This window comes from Ischnura elegans, chromosome 12 (genome assembly GCF_921293095.1).
Source record: "Ischnura elegans chromosome 12, ioIscEleg1.1, whole genome shotgun sequence".
Lineage (NCBI taxonomy): Eukaryota > Metazoa > Arthropoda > Insecta > Odonata > Coenagrionidae > Ischnura > Ischnura elegans.
In genome coordinates this window covers 85,729,337-85,749,159 of record NC_060257.1, presented here as the reverse complement: position 1 = coordinate 85,749,159, position 19,823 = coordinate 85,729,337, and the positions used below count along the sequence as shown (strand labels likewise).

General features: G+C 39.8%; 1 protein-coding gene across 3 annotated transcripts in view; it reads left to right on the top strand.

The window, feature by feature from the left end:
* LOC124169785 (MPN domain-containing protein-like) overlaps positions 1–19,823 on the top strand; it is a 42,284-nt gene that overhangs the window by 2,423 nt on the left and 20,038 nt on the right. For all 3 annotated transcript variants that reach the window (XM_046548534.1, XM_046548536.1, XM_046548535.1), the window contains 5 exons: positions 816–962; positions 1,673–1,766; positions 10,442–10,541; positions 10,714–10,883; positions 13,146–13,394. In XM_046548534.1, coding sequence (XP_046404490.1) covers positions 816–962; positions 1,673–1,766; positions 10,442–10,541; positions 10,714–10,883; positions 13,146–13,394 — 760 coding nt within the window. The remainder of the gene's footprint in view (positions 1–815; positions 963–1,672; positions 1,767–10,441; positions 10,542–10,713; positions 10,884–13,145; positions 13,395–19,823) is intronic.

Sequence of the window (19,823 nt, the reverse complement as noted above, 5' to 3'; positions counted from 1 at the left end):
CTTTTAGAAGCAAGCTTATTCATCTTTCCTTGGCCTTCCAAAGTATGATTTGATAGAGATTTTCCACACCCAACTTCTAGTGCACGATTTATTTTTGAACTTTTGATTGCACTTGTTTGGCATGAGTTTTCAACCTTTTATTTCCTGCCTCCAACATTGTATGGCAGAAGAGGTTGGGCTCTGGGACATGTAAGTTGAGCAGTTGTAACAAATCAAATGAAGAATTTTAGTTTTCTGGGTAGGCAGAAGCTTATTTTGATAGAAATCAGGGAATCAAATCAATTATCAATTTCACTACCATGTAAAATTGATCGATTTCAGTCACAGGTAAGCTGCGGTGGATTTTGTTGATGTTGGTTAAAAGAAGAAGTGAAGCCCGTATCTAATTAATCACTTTCTTTAGCCATTTCCAAAAAAGCATTAGTAGTACTTATCTTTTGACATTAATTCCATGCTATTTCTTGGCCTTTTAACATCATTAAAATTTACGCCTCCTTTAAGTGTGTGATAACTTTTGTGGCAGTTGTTGATGGCCTTATGTCTTTCGTGTATTTTCACATTAAAATCGTTGAGCATGTTTGTGTTTTTGGTCTACTTTTCATAACTCTGTTATTCAAGTGTTCAGCATGATTCATATATATATTTTGGTACCTATTGAATCGTCATAATCTAATATACATAAGTTAGATGGATTTGCATTTTACAGTCGTGCATACCTTTTTACTTTTTCACTCGTTGACCTAGTATAATTGTGTGAAAAAAATGTCTGATGATTCAGCTGACATTCCTTTTGATGTCGTTCTCTTCGCTTTCAGGGGCACAAGTTCACGGGAGATCTTTTACCTGGAGGGCAGATTAGATCGCAAGAGTCAGACCTAATTTTTGCCACTCCTACTGCGTGGGCGGTTCACTGCAAAAAAATAGTGAACCCTGACAAGAAATCCGGTTGTGGCTGGGCATCTGTAAGTATACCACTATCTTTTATTTTCCTTGGAATCTTTTGGGGTCTTTTTTTTTGGCTTAGAAGGGACTTACTATGTAGAAAGGATGTACTATTGCTTTCCTAACTCGCAGAAACCAAAAGGTATTATGATGGTCATGATGCCCTCTACCCTACAGTACTGCAGCATTGTTCTCTTAATTATATTGTATCTCATGGCTTTGAGGAGTAAGAGCTCTGTGTGATTTTTGATCTTCTTCGATTTGACAGGGGGTCGAGAACTTACGTAGATAAGTTATGTAGTACTATTATCGTAGAAGTAGAAACATCAACTAAGTAATTTAATTCCAATCACTGGTCTCAACAGATCATCTTATCTGCCTCAGTTTTTATTTCACATCTTTAGCAAGTTGTATACACCCACTAAATGAGTTGCTTAAATATTATAAAATTTTGTCCGTGAAATATATCACCTGATTAATATTCTTAATGCTATGATTAGATAGTAGACATGACAACTGGATAAATGAGATGACATTATTATGAAGTATATAACATGTATCATAAATTGTTATTGCATCTCAAAACAGTGTGTGTCATCACAAATGTGCATGATGAATCAATCCAATGATATATACCTACACTCTAATTCTATTTTGTGGCTTTTTTATTTTGTATTTTTCATTCCTGTGGCAGTATCTAAATTTTTTTCAATTTGTATACTTTTTAAAGGTTAAATACAGAGGGCAAAAGCTTGACTCCTACAAAAGCAGCTGGTTCAAGAACAAAAAACTGGATCGCAACAAAGAAAATGGTGGATCTGAAGGTAAGGGATTCAATTGAAGCTTAATTTTTGTCAGGAATGAAGAAGACCTTACATCAAATAAAACGTATATCTTACATTCTTTCATTTACGTATTCACTTCTTTCATTTTTGTAAATATCCATTCAAAAATTGTTTATTTCAGTCCTAATTCAAGTAGGAACTCATCCCATGTTCTCAATAATCAAATATTGCTATGCTTGACATTAATGTAAATATTAAATATGCAAGTCGCACGGTTAGTTTTTCTGTATTTTTGAAAAAGTGGAAAAATTATATTATCGTAGTCAACTTAAATGGTTGAGAATTGAACCATGAAAGTACCAATTGATGCAGAAAATAATTCATCTTTTTTGATGTATGAACATCTTCCAATCCACCATTAATGTGTATTTATGCTCTACAGCAGACTCCCGATTATCCGGCTCCGGTATATCCGTGTTGCTGATTATCCGTGCATAATTTTCACTCTCGCTCAACATTTTCCATGATATTTATAAAAAATAAAATCGGATGCAAAATCACCGGAAATACTGCATTTGAATGCTACGATATTCCATTAGATTCCCCTTCGTAAAACAGAAGCGATTGCGTGCTAGCTGCATGCACGGGAGCTCCGTGTTCCTGTTTTCCAAGCCTCGCAGTGCACGACCATGCTCTGTGATCATGGATACGCGTCCCGCAGCAGTTGCAACCTGGGGCCGTATTCTGTATTTCGTCGGTACCGCACCGGTCGGTTTCCCTTCCCAGCCCACCGACAGCACATCATTCCGTACCGACGACGGCTAATTCAGCGATTCAGTATGGTCGTCGGTATCAAACCAGTCGGTACGGTTCCCCCTCCTTCTCGAACAGGGAAAATCCGAATACATATATCTGAAGTTAGAAGTCATCTAACGTGTCTCCATCAATGAAAGAAGGGTAAAAACAAGTGAAGACTCATTGGCACAGTTTGTTGCCGTCATTCTCAATCTTTTTATTTGCGGAAATTACGACTTATTGCTAGATTAAGATAAACGATATTGGATAAGTTGTTAACAATGCTTATATAATGTGTGGTAGTAATGCTGTACCTACAGAATCGAAGGAAACAATATTACAACATCACAATAAAGTTTGTATGTGATGGAGATTGTTGTTGCTGGAATGAATTATTGAAACTATCCTTGAGATCGTGGTTTCTTTTTTTAAATATTGGTTCCACATATTGCTATTTATTCATGATTTGGTAATATAGTTGTCATTAAGTAAGTTCCGTCTAAATGTTATCAACGGAAGGTTATGCCATTGGCACCGTAGCAGACGAAAATAACATACCATGGAAGGTGAACGTAGAATTCAAAAGCAAATGTAAAAGTCATACAGTGGAACCTCATTAAAGCGAGTACGGGCTATAGCGACACTCCCGCTATTACGAGAGATAGCCGATGCACCGTCAATTGACCCTATAATAAGCGTGTTAAAAAATTCGTTTTTACGAGACCCTTTCGGTGTTGGCTCTCGCCATAGCGAGGGTTTCACCGCCGGAAGACTTTCATCAAGACTCCTTAACCTCTGTAATTGCTAGCGATCTGTTAGAAATGAAGTTAATGGAGTGCTCAGTCTCAAATTTATGTGGTAAACTGTCGTTCGATAAATATAATGATTGACGAAACAATGCTTTGCATGATTTTTATTCAGTGCGGTGCTTATAAATTGTTTGAATAGTTAGTCGTTATTTGAGTAAGGAAATTTAGTGATGCAAAAAAACATCGCCTTTCGTCTGGATTTATGCTTACGTTTATCGGATAGATGTTTATCTGTCGCTGCACCACTCCTGTTCCTGTATATCTGTTCGCAACAGGTATATTGGCTATTATTTGCTCCACCTCCGGTTAAGCGACAATTCGCTATAGCGAGTGTTTATTAGTGCACCGTGGGGTGTCGTTATATCGAGGTTTCACTGTACTTATATGGAGCATTAATAATACAAGTACAACCTTGTTATCCCCGCTAAAAAGATTGTGGACTGGTGAAGAAATCTCTCAATGAGTCCAGGAAGCACTCCCAAAACAACAGAATAACTGTAAAAATAATAATATATTGTTTGTTTTACATAAATTATGAATATGAAAAGTTTGGGTTATCCGTGTTTTTCGATAATTTGTGCTGTCTCTCCCCATCATTAGCCCGGATAATCGCGAGTGTGCTCTAATTGATTCTCAACTTCTTGATGTGACCTAGCGTGGTGCCATTCATGTCTGTTTTTCAACTCTGCCCTTGAATTGCTAGACCGTAGGGGGCAGAAGGGTTCAAAGATGTGCCCTTTCATAATCTTAACCACCTTAACCAATGGAAGAAAAGGGATATTGAAGCTATAAAGTAATTGTGTGGTGAACATATTTTGGTAAAACTCATTTGTGTCTGAGTTTTACTAAATATGCTGTGGTAAATATCGTCGAAAATTATCTTGAGTTCAAAAGCTGTGCCAGTAACTTGGGAAGTGCGGCTTCTAAATCATCACAGAGATAAGGGAGCCATTCCTTTAGTTATATACCGTGATTATTGTTTATTTAGAGCTATGAAGTGAAAATATTTAGGCACTGGAATATTTTACTTAATATTCCACTGTTTAAATAATATCCTCTGTTATATTTGTCAACCAAAACTTTTTTCTTGGAAAATATTGAATAAATCAGCAGTGAAGTAAAGGGCATAGCTGAATAAGTGGGTGAAAAGTCCCCTCTCAGGGATATTTTCCGTACTTAGGGCATGTGATTTGGGGTCAAATAGGACTTCCTCCCCACTAGAGATGGGTCAAAAAAAAACCGAACTGCCAAAACGAACTGTTCACTGAAATGAACCGGTTCGAAAATGAACCGTTCTCTAAAACACCCTGTTCACTGTTCATGTCGGCACCGCACAATTGCGGCGTACTCGGTACAGTAGGTATGATCATCAAGAGGCATTTTGAACTGCAGCTTACTCGAGCAAGTGCGTTGTGGGTACAACAGATGGCGGTTACGAGGGAGGCCGCCGGGGGCCGCCGAAGTGCGTCGTAGACGACCGAGCCCGTCCCCTTCTTTCTCTACTATTCCCCTCCGATAGCCACTGAACGGTTCGTTCCAACTAATATTTGAACTGATATTTAAAATATTAGTTCTTTCGAACCGTTCGTTCCAACTAATATTTGAACTGATATTTAAAATATTAGTTCTTTCGAACCGTTCGTTCCAACTAATATTTGAACTGATATTTAAAATATCAGTTCTTTCGAACCGTTCGAAATATTAGATCAAATATTAGTTTCCTCGGGGCGTTCAGTTGGGATATCGCGTTCATTTTGATTTCGTATTTTGAACATTTGTGGATCTGTGGATGCATTTCCAAAAATATTGTTTAAAACGTGATTCATGAACTCAGGAAACGATTGAACTCATGATTGTGGGACATTTTTTTCGGTCCCTTTACCAAGTTGATATTTGGACACTTTGGCGCCTACGATGAAATTTTTTAATGTGGATGCATCTCCAAAAATATTGTTTAAAACGCGATTCATAAACTTAGGAAACGATTGAACTCATGATTGTGGGACATTTTTTTCGGTCCCTTTACCAAGTTGATATTTGGACTTACTTTTTGGCGCCTACGATGAAATTTTTTAATGTGGATGCATCTCCAAAAATATTGTTTAAAACGCGATTCATGAACTTAGGAAACGATTGAACTCATGATTGTGGAACATTTTTTTCGGTCCCCTTACCAAGATGATCTTTGGACTTAGTTTTTGGCGCCTACGATGAAATTTTAATTTTTTAAGTGCGCTGTATTGTGCAATGTGGATGCATCTCCAAAAATGTTGTTTAAAACGCCTTACGATACCACACTAAGCTTTCATGTACTCTAAACGTATGATAAACAATATTTTCTACCGAATGACCCTACCTGTTCACTATGAACCGATATTTTGAACAGTTCTTTTTCCTGAACAGGATCAAAGTGAACGGTTCATAAAAATGAACAGTTTAACCCACCTCTACTCCCCACACTTCCATCACGTTAGAGGCCCACCAGGGCCGGCTAGCTTGAAAATACGATTTTCATTCTTTTTTAGATATCTCGGTCAAGAAAGCTTTTATGCTGTTTGCAGCATTTGAAAGCTTATCTAATGGAGCAAATTTCCAATTGTTATCAAGAATTTTCAGGTGGAAAAGGAGAAATGGCGTCAATTTGAAAATTTCTAACACATGTTTTCATAAAATATTTTTGAGAGGGTTACTAAGGAAAAATGTTTTTTGGGGGCATTTTTAAATGAAACCTTTCGGTTAGTGTATCGAAATATTTTTTTAGGTGGTGGAACCTGGCGAAAAAAAGAAGAATATGCGATTTTGGCCAAATTTTCCTGTTTTCTCTATGTTCTGGCCCTCCATAACAACCTTTACAGACCATTTTACAAACCTTTCATCCTCTCACGAATCTCATACCAATTGTAATACCCACCACAGGGACTGATTTTTGTAGAAACTGGTCCCAGAAATGGCTCCGAAAACTACTCTATTTGATATCTCGGCTGGTCTTGCAATTTTATCTAGGTACTACCCATTGGATAAATAATTAATTATTTCTGCTGTATGAGCACAATACCCTATTCTCCGATTTCTGTTACCACAATCACAGCAATATACTGCCACATACGATCCCATTCGGTGTATATTCTAAATAACAATCATAGTTTGTTTTATTTTAATGCCTAGGTGGCACTCAAACTCTTAATATTCTATCATTCTCTTTGGATTCATTAACTTTCAGTTTATTATTTCCATCCAGAATCTCAGCCATATTTGATAGGCTCTGCTTGATATGGTAATTCCCAGTAAAAAAGAATTATCAAGTCAGGTGGAGTCAATTCTGGAAAGTCTGAAATACCAGAAGCAGTTGTCCCTCTGAACTATCTCCTCTTCAGTTTTCAATGCTTGTTTCGTAACCTTCTCTAGCTTTCATTGCATTTATAACTTCCTCACTGATTTCAACATCACAATCAAGCTGTTTCCCAATTCAATTATTTAGAAAACATGCTATTCTGCAATATTTTCTTGTTTTTGGTAATATTTTATTATCCAACTTGTTATCTAGTAAATGATAGTTTTCCTTCATATTTCCATTACCCATCTTAATTTAGTCACGAATCACGATTGATTCAATTCCTCAGTCATTTATTGAGCTTGCTTGCCTTTAAACGCCAGTATCAGCACACTGAACTCTAAATCATCTTCTAAGTATGACACAACATCTGGAAATCCTCCATCCAGAATCAAAATTTCACTCTTTCTCATGAAATTTTTCATTGGATGTGCCGATTGCAAGATTGATTTTAGAGTGCCGGCATCATATTGTTAGGCCAAAAAAGTTCTGGGCATATCAACCACAACCCATCAGTGGTAAAATAGTGAATGGTTTACAATGGGGAACTAGTACTGTTCAAGTTTCGGGTTTGCAGCTTCAAAAGAATGACTATCTATCTATAACTATCGGCCCTTAAGTCATTAATCTAACATCTGAATTTCTCATCGATGATAACATATTATGTAACTCAGTTTCTCGTTCTCATGATAAATCTGTAAAAGTTCGCAGACAAACTGTTCTCTGGAAAATGGAAGTCGCAAAGTGGCGCGTGCGGTCTGCTAAATCTGCGATTTTGTCAATAAGTAAACAAATTTTAGAAACACGCAAGGAACTGCTGATGCAACAGATACGGAAGGTGGGAATTTCATTGGTATAAATCTGCTTATTGTAGATGATCTTTCAGGACTACATTTTTGAAGGGAATGATCAAGCTCCTCTCAATGAAGACCTGCAATCTAGCTTCCTAGGGTACAGGGCAGAGATATTTTGTAGTGGTATATCCACAAATGAAACAACATTTGTGCATAAATAAAATGTGAGGAAAACTCAAATTGAGCTCATTTTCATATGTAATCCACATTCTCACATTCAGGCAGTTTTCGGAGCAATTTGAGACCAGTTTCCACAAAAATCAGTCCCTGTGGTGGGTATTACAATCTGTATGAGTGTTTGCGTTCGTGAGAGGATGACATGTTTGTAAAATGGTTTGTAAAGGGTTAGTCTGCCAGTTAGTGATGTCATTTACATTCCCGTTAGTTTTAAAAAAAGTTCTATTTTGAGTGTTATACCTGCGATGTCATTGAAATAATATGCTGAGCCTATCCACAGCACTGCAATGAAATCGATTTGAATTAAAATTGCTAATATAAGAAAAGAATATAACTTGATATTATTTCACGAATTATATAACGAAGATATCATGCTTATGTCCCTTAAGTGAAGCATAAGCAAGCTGCAAGAAACTGCGACTAATATAACATGCATGGGTAATATATGCAACAAAGAAATGAAAATGCATACGCATCTGATGGACCTTTAGGCCATCATAAATGTACCGGCATGAATTTATTGATTTAACATTCTCAAAAATGACTGCAAAACATGAAAAAGAATGCTGAATTTTGTTAATTCAAATAAACTAAAAGCGCAGCATCAGATTATCAAATGTGTTATCGCTAGAGATGTGTGAAAATCGCAAATGCAATACATATATGCAGATGCAATGACTGGACTTTTATGATATTTTTACGCAAATTTGCCTTTTTGACGGCAAAATTCATACATTTTGTGCCTAGCTCAGTTTGAATGCTCCGCTGACACTCAACCGCTTGAAGTATGTGAGCGACTGGCCAGCTGCTGGTTGGCTGGGACTCCATGTGACCGCGAACTATAAGTGGGCGCAGGCAAGCTACACCTCCGCCACTATACATATTATTCCTTAATTTATTATTGTTATACAATATAATTATTTAAAATATTCTGTATTTTGTCATATAACTATGTTTCACTTCATTTTATCGTCATCTACCTCATTATAAAAATAAAAAAATAGACACTACAAAATGCCATGAACTGTTATTGAAAGTGCGATAAAATAAAAATGAAAGTGCGATTTTTCACGTATCTCGAGTCATCGCTAACAACGCATTACCTGCCTCTGGAAGCATCATAGTCAGAATCACCCCATACTGTTTTGTCGGGGAGTAGGTTGTAAAAGAGTTCTGTTTCGTCTGCATTATATCACGCAGGGTATACTTCTTAAGATATTATGCTAGGATAGGAGTCCTTTCTTCCATGGCTTAGTGTTTACTCTGCAGGCATGGGAGATAATCCTTTCGTGCTTTAAATTAATGTAACCAACCTTCCGAACAGTTGAAGTTCTTGATTCTCAATATATCACTGAAATACTCCACTTAGCCCTTTAGCATGGCCCTATCTCAGGAATTCTAGTAGATTAAAGTGGACAAAACCACCTGAACAAAGCACCTTCTAAGTCTTCATGCTCTGCATTTCTCGGGTGCTTTTGCTGTGATGGTTTGAATAAAAGACTGACGAACACCACTGGTGCAATTATGATGCAAAAATTTTTCATGTACATGAAAAGGGGTGGAAACTGGATTTCTTAGAACAGTTTGAAATTGTTAATTGCCCCACTAATTTTAAATTATGTAACGACCATATGTTCCCATTCCACTCACCTCTCCTGAACATTACCCTACCTCCCACCCTTCGCCCATTGATGTCATCATTAACCTTGGAATGAACACACCCCAATAACCCCCCTCCTCCTGAAAAACTCTACCAATATAAAAAGGCTGTCACCCAAGGCTATGTGTATAGTCTGAGGTTTCAGGCGAGATGGAGTGGAAACGTGACATAATGAAAATGAAAAAGCAGGAGCAATTTCCACAATTTTAAAATTTAGTTATACTACCGGTTTCGCTTTTCAGCATCATCAGGTCAGCATCACCTGATGATGCTGAAAAGCGAAACCGGTAGTATTAATAAATTTTAAAATTGTGGAAATTGCTCCTGCTTTTTCATTTTCATCAAGGTTATGTGCCTTGATAATGGCTTGAGTTGCCGAAACCATGGTTGGTTTAAATAAAAGTGTGTGGAAACAGACAAGTGGTTTTACTAAGCTGAATGCGAAGGTTTTCCCTCCTGCACCGCGGCAGACCTTATCTTCTCTTTGTTTTTTTAAATTGTGAAGAGCGAATGGGAAGATAAATTAAGTTACGCCACTCTCGTATTGCTCTATTATTTTCATTTTCTCGCTTAGATGTACTTTATGTTTTCTGGCCATGGTGTCTACCTTCAAATGCTCTCTATTCACGCAACTCACGGACGTGCAGGTATGCTTTTTCAACTTCTTTTTGCCGCCCGAGAAACAAAAGAAGATCGAGCATTTGTGAATGTTAATGGCACAATATTTTCACCAAAATGAACTACTTATTTATTGAATGGCAGTTTACCACTTGAATTTGAGACTGAGTGCTCTATGTTTACTCCAATTATATCAGACCGCCAGCAATTACAGAGATTAGGGACTCTTGGTGAAGGTTTTCCGGCGATGGAAACCCCTGCTATGGCGAGTGTCAACACCAAAAGGGCCTCGTAAAGACAAATTTTTTTGCGTGCTAATCATAGGGTCAATTGACAGTGCTTTGGCTATCTCTTGTAATGGTGGGGGTCTCGCAATAGCGTGTACTCCCTTTGATGAGGTTCCACTGTATTATGTGTTAAAGTGATTGAGAGCTTCTAATGAGATTAAATTTTCCTTTTGATAATTTCAGAGTGTGAGGTGGTTGAGAAGGAGGAAAAGAAACCACTTGCTCCAAAGTCTCCAAGAGTGGTCATGAAGCATAATATTTTAGGGTGCCGTGCAGTCAATCAGTAAGTCATCGTATTTCATAAGTAATAAAATTAATAATTTGTTAGTACTGTACTACTAGTGCTACTACAGATAGTACTGGCTACAGTAAGCAGTGAATGTTTTAATGATATGTTTGTTAAATTGAGAGAAGACAACACCCATCCATGTTGTAATATTCTGATCTCTTCACAGTGATGCCAACACCCTTGTAGAGAGTACACCATTTTCATCCATGGGCAAGATCCAGCCATTTTTAGTGTCAATGTCATCAAACTCACTCTTAGTTATGGACTTTCATTGCCACCTTACCACATCTGAAGTTGTAGGATATCTGGGTGGACACTGGGATGTAAATGCTCACAGTAAGTTCATAGTTAGTTCATCTCTGTTACAGTTCCTCGACTAAATATGTACTTATAGGAATTACATAGTATCCTAGACAAGATGCAATGAATATTTTTATTGACTTAAAAAAATGATTTTCATTTAAGATTTGCATGATTCAACCATATTTAGTTTAAATTTCATTTTCCCACAAAGTATAAGTCTATTATTGTAAGAATGTTACGTAGGAAGACTTGTCACAGTGAGGTATTTTGTTACCATGGTTGGTTGATGTCATTGAGCAAAGCATGCAAAATTCTACCTCTGAAATTTTTTATACACCCATGCATCCTATAGCGCAATTTTGATATAGCGCAAATTTGTTCCTCAGGGAAACATTGCAATGCAGTGTAGCCTAATCAAAAAACTTAAACGCTCTCATGATAAAACGTGAACTTGCACTAAGTGCACACGAAATTGCTATCATATGACACATATTAATAGTATTGCTTGCCTCAAATCTTCTTTTTTGTTTATATCATATATCATAATCAAAATCCGTTGCTGTGCAATGGCCAAAAGTATTACATACTCGTCATTGGGTCCAGATAGCCGGCCTACCGAAGTGATTTATCTCGTCTCCTTAACAGAATGACAATATTTAGATCATTAATTAAGCCTGGAGCTAGTGGAAATGAGTTTTTTTTAAGCAATACGGTTTGAGACGTAATTTTTGCCTTCATTGGTTATCAGGCGATTGACTTCCAGGTAGAGGGTCTACGCTAAAGCCCTCAAGGTCATCGGTATTAACGGGGGAGAAATGGAGCGGTGGCCGAGTTGCGTATGAATAGCAAAGGGTCCACTATAGAGTCTCAAACACAATGGCTTCATTCCCTCCCAGCAGTTGTAGGCCCTCTGCGTCTCAGGAATACAGTGCAGCAGTAGAAGCTGATTTCGATAGAGCCATACAGAGTAAAAACCAAGAGAAAAACGGCAAAAAATAGCAATGCGGGTAGAAAAATCAAGAAGTTATCTAGAAAAACCATAAACCTAGAAGAGAAATTGAAAGAGGTCAATTGCTTTGAAAGTGGAGAGCGTCAAAGCGATATTGCGCTGAAGGTTAAACTCACGATGCCTTATTCTGAATTAAGATGAAGTTAAAACATCAGTGACCTCAGCCGCACCAACTTCAACCAAGTGGTCAACACATACGGAAAGTTCATTGTGAATCTGTACAAAAAGACGAGGGTGGTAATCGCTCCGAGACATTTTGTGAAAGCGGTCCGGTTGGTTCCAGAACTTTAAAAGGCAAGCAGGTATTTTCAGTGCGGTGATATCAGGTGAAGGTATGCAAGTGTTGATAGCGCAGTCACAGCAAAATTTTCTGATGAACTCCAAGCTGTGATTGAAAGTGGCTCCTTTCCCCCTCAACCAGTTTTTAGTGTTGACGAGACGATATTGTTTTGGAAAAGAATGCAATCTCGTTCATTCATTGATAGGGAAGGAAAACTGTGTCAGGTTTCAAGGCATTGAAAGACTGTTTCATGTTGCTTCTTATGCCTTGGGGGACTTCAAATAAATTCCAGTCATGATTTATTTTTCACAAACTCCACGAGCAATGAAATGGTATTCAAATTAGCACTCGACTGTTATTTGGATGAGCTACAAAGAGGCCTGGGTGACACTAATCGTTTTTAGACTGGTTTGAAAATTCGTCAACTACGGGCAATGCATTACGAACCCCTGAGATAGCAGATGTTAGCCCACCCGCACGACAGGAGGGAATTTCAGAAGCACGTACGAATTTTATTTAAAGTGGATAAAATTATTTGAACGCATGCCTACTGTCTTTAAAGATATTTTAAACTATAAAATTTATACAAATAAGGTATTCTAAGGCTTTTATGGGAATATATATGGTTTAGAGGAAATTCGATACCAAACACCTATGCCACCAGGGACACATCCCTATCTTCCCAATGTTAAAACGCTCTCATATAACGCAAATTCGTATAGCGCAAAGACCCCAAGGAACACATGTACTTCATTGTGAGTTAATTTTTCTACCGCTACCCCTGAGCACATAATTTTTTAAGTATTAAAATGTGTATGAACTGCTTAAAAGTGTCTTCCAAAATGGTCTTGGGTGTGCTTAGCTTAAAGTGCATCGTAAAATTTTGATCAAAATTTGTGTCTGTTTGGGTCAATAATTTGTTGGAATTAAACGAAATTACCTATTAATCTGCATCTTTGCCCATCCTCACTTCTGTTAATCCTAAATTATCCCCAACAAATTGCAGATCTTGCCATTACGCAAGCATTTCCATGCCGGTGCCGCCTTGGAGACCATGAAGCAGCACCATTGGTGGAGGCTGATGTTCAGCGCGCCATGGAGACGCGCAGACTCACTTTAGTGGGCTGGTATCACTCTCATCCTTTTGCTCCGGCTTCGCCCACTTTGAGAGACCTAGACTCACAACTTGATCACCAAATGAAAATGAAAGGATCTTCTGATGCAAGCTACACCCCTTGCGTTGGTGTCATCTTGTGTAAGTCAAACTAGAGGCATATTATAATTATACTCAGGAATATTCTGTAAGTAAGCATGAAGGATTGTTATTTCTCAGAATGTGTTTGTAAAACCTGTTAGCCATTTCTGATTCTGGTTTGGTTCCTATTATCAGTACTTTATACTGATTCTTGATCATGTCTTTCCTTTTGATTGCTTTTTTATTTGTCAATTTTGAAAAGCTGTTATTAAATTTTGTTGTTACTGTCAGTTCATTATGGCATTTACATGAAATAACGAAAGTTCTCTCACAAGTGGGTGGATAACTTATGTAACTGAATTAGCATGACTTTTTAGTAAGAATTATGCTGTAATTCCTAAAATATTAGAATGATCAGTAGCTTGGTTGTAGCTAGGAAATTTGGCTTGGGGGACTGCAAGACCGTCCACCGTAGTGACATATCCAGGTAACTGGCTTTCTAGCATATGGGCAAAGAGATCACACTGCCCTGCTGTGGTTTATTGAGGGGCACGCAGTTGCCAGTGCTGTTTAAAGCATAGTCGCCGCATTTACTATCAGTCAATTTTTTTGGAAGGGGTTTTGCGTTATGTGTGGGTTCTGTCCCCCGTCCCCTTTAACTCCGAGAACACCCCTCTCCCCAGCTATGCCCATGCTTCTAATTCTATTCAGGAAGGAAAAGATAAGCATAAACAGATTATACATGTCATTGGTGAAGATGGCTTTGTCACCCTGTCTGCATGACAAAGTGCAATGCACAGCTGCTCCCGAAAGCCGTCTACACCAATGAATCTCACTGCAAAAGCCTACGTTCTAAGCTATACATGTCATTTCCTTTATCTGTTGAATTATAGCTGAAGTTTGTAGCTTTTTGTTAATTTATTTTTTCTTCGTGGAATATGCTTACCGCAGTGGGGTGGTGGTGTTGAGATGGGACCAGCAGGCCAATTATGTATTCAGTGATAAGAGTGTTACAGTAAACTCTCATTATTATGAAAGTCATGGGACTTACAAACTAGAGGTTTGTAATAACGAACTTTGTTAGAGCGTTTCTTTCAGGAATCATCGCAAAAAAATACCTTGCAAGAATTTCTTGTCTTTCCTATCTCCCTAACTTATACTGGCACTGTGTAATAGCCTCAGAGTATGATATAAGCGATTAAATCATGTACATACGCAGTAAGTCTGCGACATACAAACAAGATATGTTCTGAGAGCTTGTTCTTAAGTTGATAAACCTATGTAAGGCATCGAAAATTGTGCTCATCCCACAGAATACAACGCTGCATTACAATTTAGCGTTAACTCACTATGGCGACAAACTGATCTAGCTGCGTGTGCCATGCGGATGGATCCGAATAATATGTGTTGTCTGCAGAATGGTGGAACGAGCAAAACGCTCAACATTTACTAACTTGAGGATTTAATTGACACTTTGTTCAGACTGTGCCTGAAGTGCGAGTAGTTCTTTTACACCACACTGTATGACAGGGGTCTCCAAAATACGGCTCGCTGAGGGCTTTCATCCGCACTCGTTTCAAGTAGCAGGCGATTCTCGCTCGTTTAACTCTGTGAGACGCCGCTAGGAGCATTGCAGCGCTGTACTGCATGTCAAAGTCCCCTTCAACTGTTCGTAAGTAAGAAGTAACGCCACCAGGAGCGACCTGCCTGCAAGTGACTGGGATTTGAATTCTTCAGTAGACATTGGTATCGAATACTTCAGTAATCGGCAAATTTGCTATCCAGCCCGTGGGGTGATTCGGAACTTGGAATGAGGCCCTCGTGGCCTAGCAAATTGGAGACCCCTGCTGTATGGCATCGGCGTACTCAAAAGGTGACGAATTTGAAATTTCGAGTACGCATGAATTTTTGGATGTTTGTAAATTGAGTATCTCCTACTGAACAAAGAACTATGATTGATGCTCTTGGCAAAGTGTGCGAGGAGAACTTATGCACATTGCAATGATGATGACGTAGCGTAGTATATGTCCACCTTTAACCTTTTCCCTACTAAAGACGTAAATACATGTGTGGACGTTTTTTGACCCAGGAGACGAAAGCCGTGGATTTTCGTCTGAGATTTTCCTACCTAAGTGAACGAAAGCCTTATGTATGTACGTTTTCTAGCTCTCCCCCTTTTATGATGGTCACCGGTTTACGTCGTCTTTGTTTCGGGACCTAACGCTGCAGGGTTTAGGTTTTACCCTCACAATCCAGGAGCAGGTACCCTGACCCCTCGTCTTTTATTACCCCTCTTAGCGGTAAGCGACAGCGGTCATACAATTGTTTATCCAGTCAGTTTTCGAAATAAGTATTTGTTGATTTCTCAAGAAATATAAACTAAGAATGAATTCTTTGTGTTTTGAGCTGCGTTTACAATTTTTAAACGAAATTCTATGATAAATATTAACTTATATCTCGTTCTGTATGAACATCAATATGGAAATTGTTGCTGCATTAAATTGCGTTAATATTGACCTTGGAACTTTGTTTAAAAATTGACAATGCTCATAAAATGATGAATTCAATTCAGTGTCTGCAATTTACATGGAAGCAACATTAGGGAAGTACACTAGTGTTTCAAATGCACCAAACACATGTTTTAAATTAGAGTTTAGAATAACATAATGTCGTAAAACCACAGTTTAAATCCTAATAGTGAATACTTGATTCGAGATGACCGTCCGAAATATGGAAAAATTCAAAGGCCGCTAAAACGGGTGTCCATGTTGAATATTGGCCGTGACGCCACAAGGCAGGAGCAGAAGGCAGCTTCTACGCCGTTTAGTTCTACCACTAGTATTGCATAGAATTACTGAATTTGAGGGTATCCGTTTTTTGCAGTCATAAAATATCTTCAGAATATATATGTGGCTGCTTGTCTTTTGAGTACATGACTTCATCATTGCGTAATACAGTGGAACCTCGTTAAAGCGAGTACGGGCTATAGCGACACCCCCGCTATTACGAGAGATAGCCGATGCACCGTCAATTGACCCTATAATAAGCGTGTTAAAAAATTCGTTTTTACGAGACCCTTTCGGTGTTGGCTCTCGCCATAGCGAGGGTTTCATCGCCGGAAGACTTTCATCAAGACTCCTTAATCTCTGTAACTGCTAGCGATCTGTTAGAAATGAAGTTAATGGAGTGCTCAGTCTCAAATTTATGTGGTAAACTCTCGTTCGATAAATATAATGATTGACGAAACAATGCTTTAAATGATTTTTATTCAGTGCGGCGCTTATAAATTGTTTGAATAGTTAGTCGTTATTTGAGTAAGGAAATTTAGTGATGCAAAAAAACATCGCCTTTCGTCTGGATTTATGCTTACGTTTATCGGATAGATGTTTATCTGTCGCCGCACCACTCCTGTTCCTGTATATCTGTTCGCAACAGGTATATTGGCTATTATTTGCTCCACCTACGGTAAAGCGACAATTCGCTATAGCGAGTTTTTTTTAGTGCACCGTTGGGTGTCGTTATATCGAGGTTGCACTGTATATTAATATTCATTTACGTGTCAACTTCAAGTTTGGAAAGAGTAGTGCAAATAGCACATTGAATCATGTAGGTTCGAAGATTTTCGCGGCGTTGGTTTGATGATATTTCCATTCTATTCGGGTTTCTTCACCGCGTTTGTTGTATTTTAAAGACAACAGTTTCGCCGGCGTTACAGTCGGCGTCTTCAGGTCAAAGGTAAAATTTTTGGAAAATTTTTTCGCCTTTTATAGGCATAAAATTTTCCGCCTTATATAGGCGGCGGCGGCTGCTGATCCGCTGCTGCTCTCTCATTGGCCGGTTGTCCATCTCTCATTGTTGGTGGTCGGAGAATCCTCTTCCATGCAGTATGCAAGCTGTAGCCTTGATCTCTGTTGAAATTTGCGGGCGTTTTCGCTATCTCAATAGCTTCTCTGATCAAGCGAGGGAAGTATTTATTCTCTTTAGCTATTATCCTGGCGTCTTCAAAGAGGATGTTATGCCCAGGTTCACTCCAAGCATGCTCAGATATGGCTGAGAGTTGGTGCTGCTTGTTTTTCATAGCCCTCCGATGTTCCTGCAATCGGACTTTCATTGATCTGCAGGTCTCGCCAATGTAATATTTACCACATGAGCAAGGCACTCGATATATACCCTCATAATGGTCCATTGGGAGTTTGTCCTTCGCTCCGGGTAGCATGTCTGATATCTTTGCCACGCAATTGAAACGTGTAATTACGTTGTGTTTTCTGAGCATTCTGGCAATCTTTTCTGATGTGCCCGCCACAAAGGGAATTGTGGCGTATGCTTCCGGCTCGGGCCGGCTCTCTGCCTCAGAGGTCCTTTTTGGGGCTGCGTCTTTGTTCTCCTGCTCCACAAATCTTCTATTCAACATGCTACTGCTGTAGCCATTCCTTACCAGCACTTCAATGAGATGCTTCTTCTCCGCAGATAGTGACTCGGTGTCTGAGATGGCATAGGCACGATGTATTAATGTTGCCACCAAGGAGATTTTTTGCACTGGGTGGTGGTGCGAAGAAGCGTTGAGATAGCGGTCAGTATGCGTTTTCTTTCTGTGAACGGCATGTCCTAGGAGCCCATTTCTTTTCCTTTTTACCAAAACATCCAGGAAGGGAAGTTGACCATCATGTTCCATTTCCATTGTGAATTTGATAGCGTGGTGCTGCGAGTTGAGATGCTGTAGGAATTTCTGCAATTCTTCGGCGCCATGGGGCCAAATGATGAACGTGTCGTCAACGTATCTCAGCCAGAGCGATGGTTTCTTTTCGTACGACGCGATGGCCTTTTCTTCGAAATCCTCCATGAAAAGGTTCGCTACAACTGGAGATAGTGGAGACCCCATAGCTGCCCCCTCTGTTTGTTTGTAAAATTCCCCATTCCATAAGAAATAAGAATTTCTTAGACAATATTCCACTAATTTGGGAAAGTCATTCGGGATTCCTTCAGAGATGAGTCGTCGGATGATATCCACTGATTCTTGGATAGGGACGTTTGTAAACAGAGACACCACATCAAAGCTGGCTATGATGTCTTCATTTGTGACGGAGACCGTATTAAGGATATCAATAAAATGGGATGAGTTCTTCACATGCGATGAAGTCCGTCCAACGTATTCCTGGAGTGATTGGGCTAGATATTTGGACACTTATCCACTGGTCCAACTCTACATTGTGGCGCATCGTCCGCCACAATGTAGAGTTGGACCAGTGGATAAGTGTCCGCCTACTAATCGGACGGCGCGCGTTCGAGTCCTGGCGCCGGCCGGTATTTTTTCCTATATCTTTTCAGGAATTCTAGAAGGTTCGAGGAAGATCCGGCGCGGCGTTCCAGAATATTCGCCGCATGTATATAAGCTAGCCATCTGGGCTACCCAAGTTCAGTTCTGTATTGTCAAGTCACAATAAACGCCTCTCCGCAGATAACCGAAGTGTGTTATTTAGCGTAGCCATCGCTACAGTGGTGACCCCGACAACACGCGACCATGGCAGACGCAGATCAACTCGCCAAACTGCAGGCTCAAATCGCGGGACTCCAGCAACAACTCGCCGCACACCAAACGAACCACAGCCAACAGCTAGCGCTCCTTCAAGAACAGCACCAGCAGGCTCTGCAGCAACAACAGCAGCAAACAACGCTGTCATCGCAGCAAGCCTCACCGTCTCCATCATCCTACGGCGTCGACACTGCTGCCGTCTACCGCGTCACTCCGAAACTGCCTCCTTTCTGGCCAGCACAGCCTGAAATATGGTTCGCCCAAGTCGAAGCACAATTTTCTTTGGCCAACATCACCTCGGACAAGACTAAATACGATTACGTCGTGGGAAACCTAGACCATCGTTTTGCCAGTGAAATAAGCGATCTTATCGTGAATCCTCCGGCCGAGAATCGTTACCTAACGCTGAAAAACCTATTGATACAGCGCGTCTCTCCCTCCGAGGATCAACGGGTGCGGCAACTCCTCACAGCAGAAGAGCTAGGTGATACCAAGCCTTCGCAACTATTACGCCGCATGCGGTCTCTCATCAGCACCACCCTTGTGGAGGATTCTTTCCTCCGCACATTATGGTTGCAACGTCTTCCGGCCAACGCTCAAGCCATCCTGCAAACGCAAGTTACTTCAATGCCTCTTGATGAACTTGCAAATATGGCCGACCGCATCGTCGCCGTGGCTCCGCCTCCAACTGCACCCGCCATCCATGCAGTACGCCATACCAACGATGTTTCGTCATTGGCCCAACGGGTTGAGAAACTCTCAAAGCAGCTCGAAGATATACAAGCTCATCTGAAAAAACCTCCGTACTCACGGACTTGGAGCAGATCTCTACCCGCGCCGCGCCCCGCTCAGCCTGAGATGTGTTACTACCATCGCAAATTTGGAGCCGAAGCCAGACGTTGCATCCAGCCATGCACCGCAAATGCAGTGAATCCGGTAAACTCCAACAGCGACTCGTA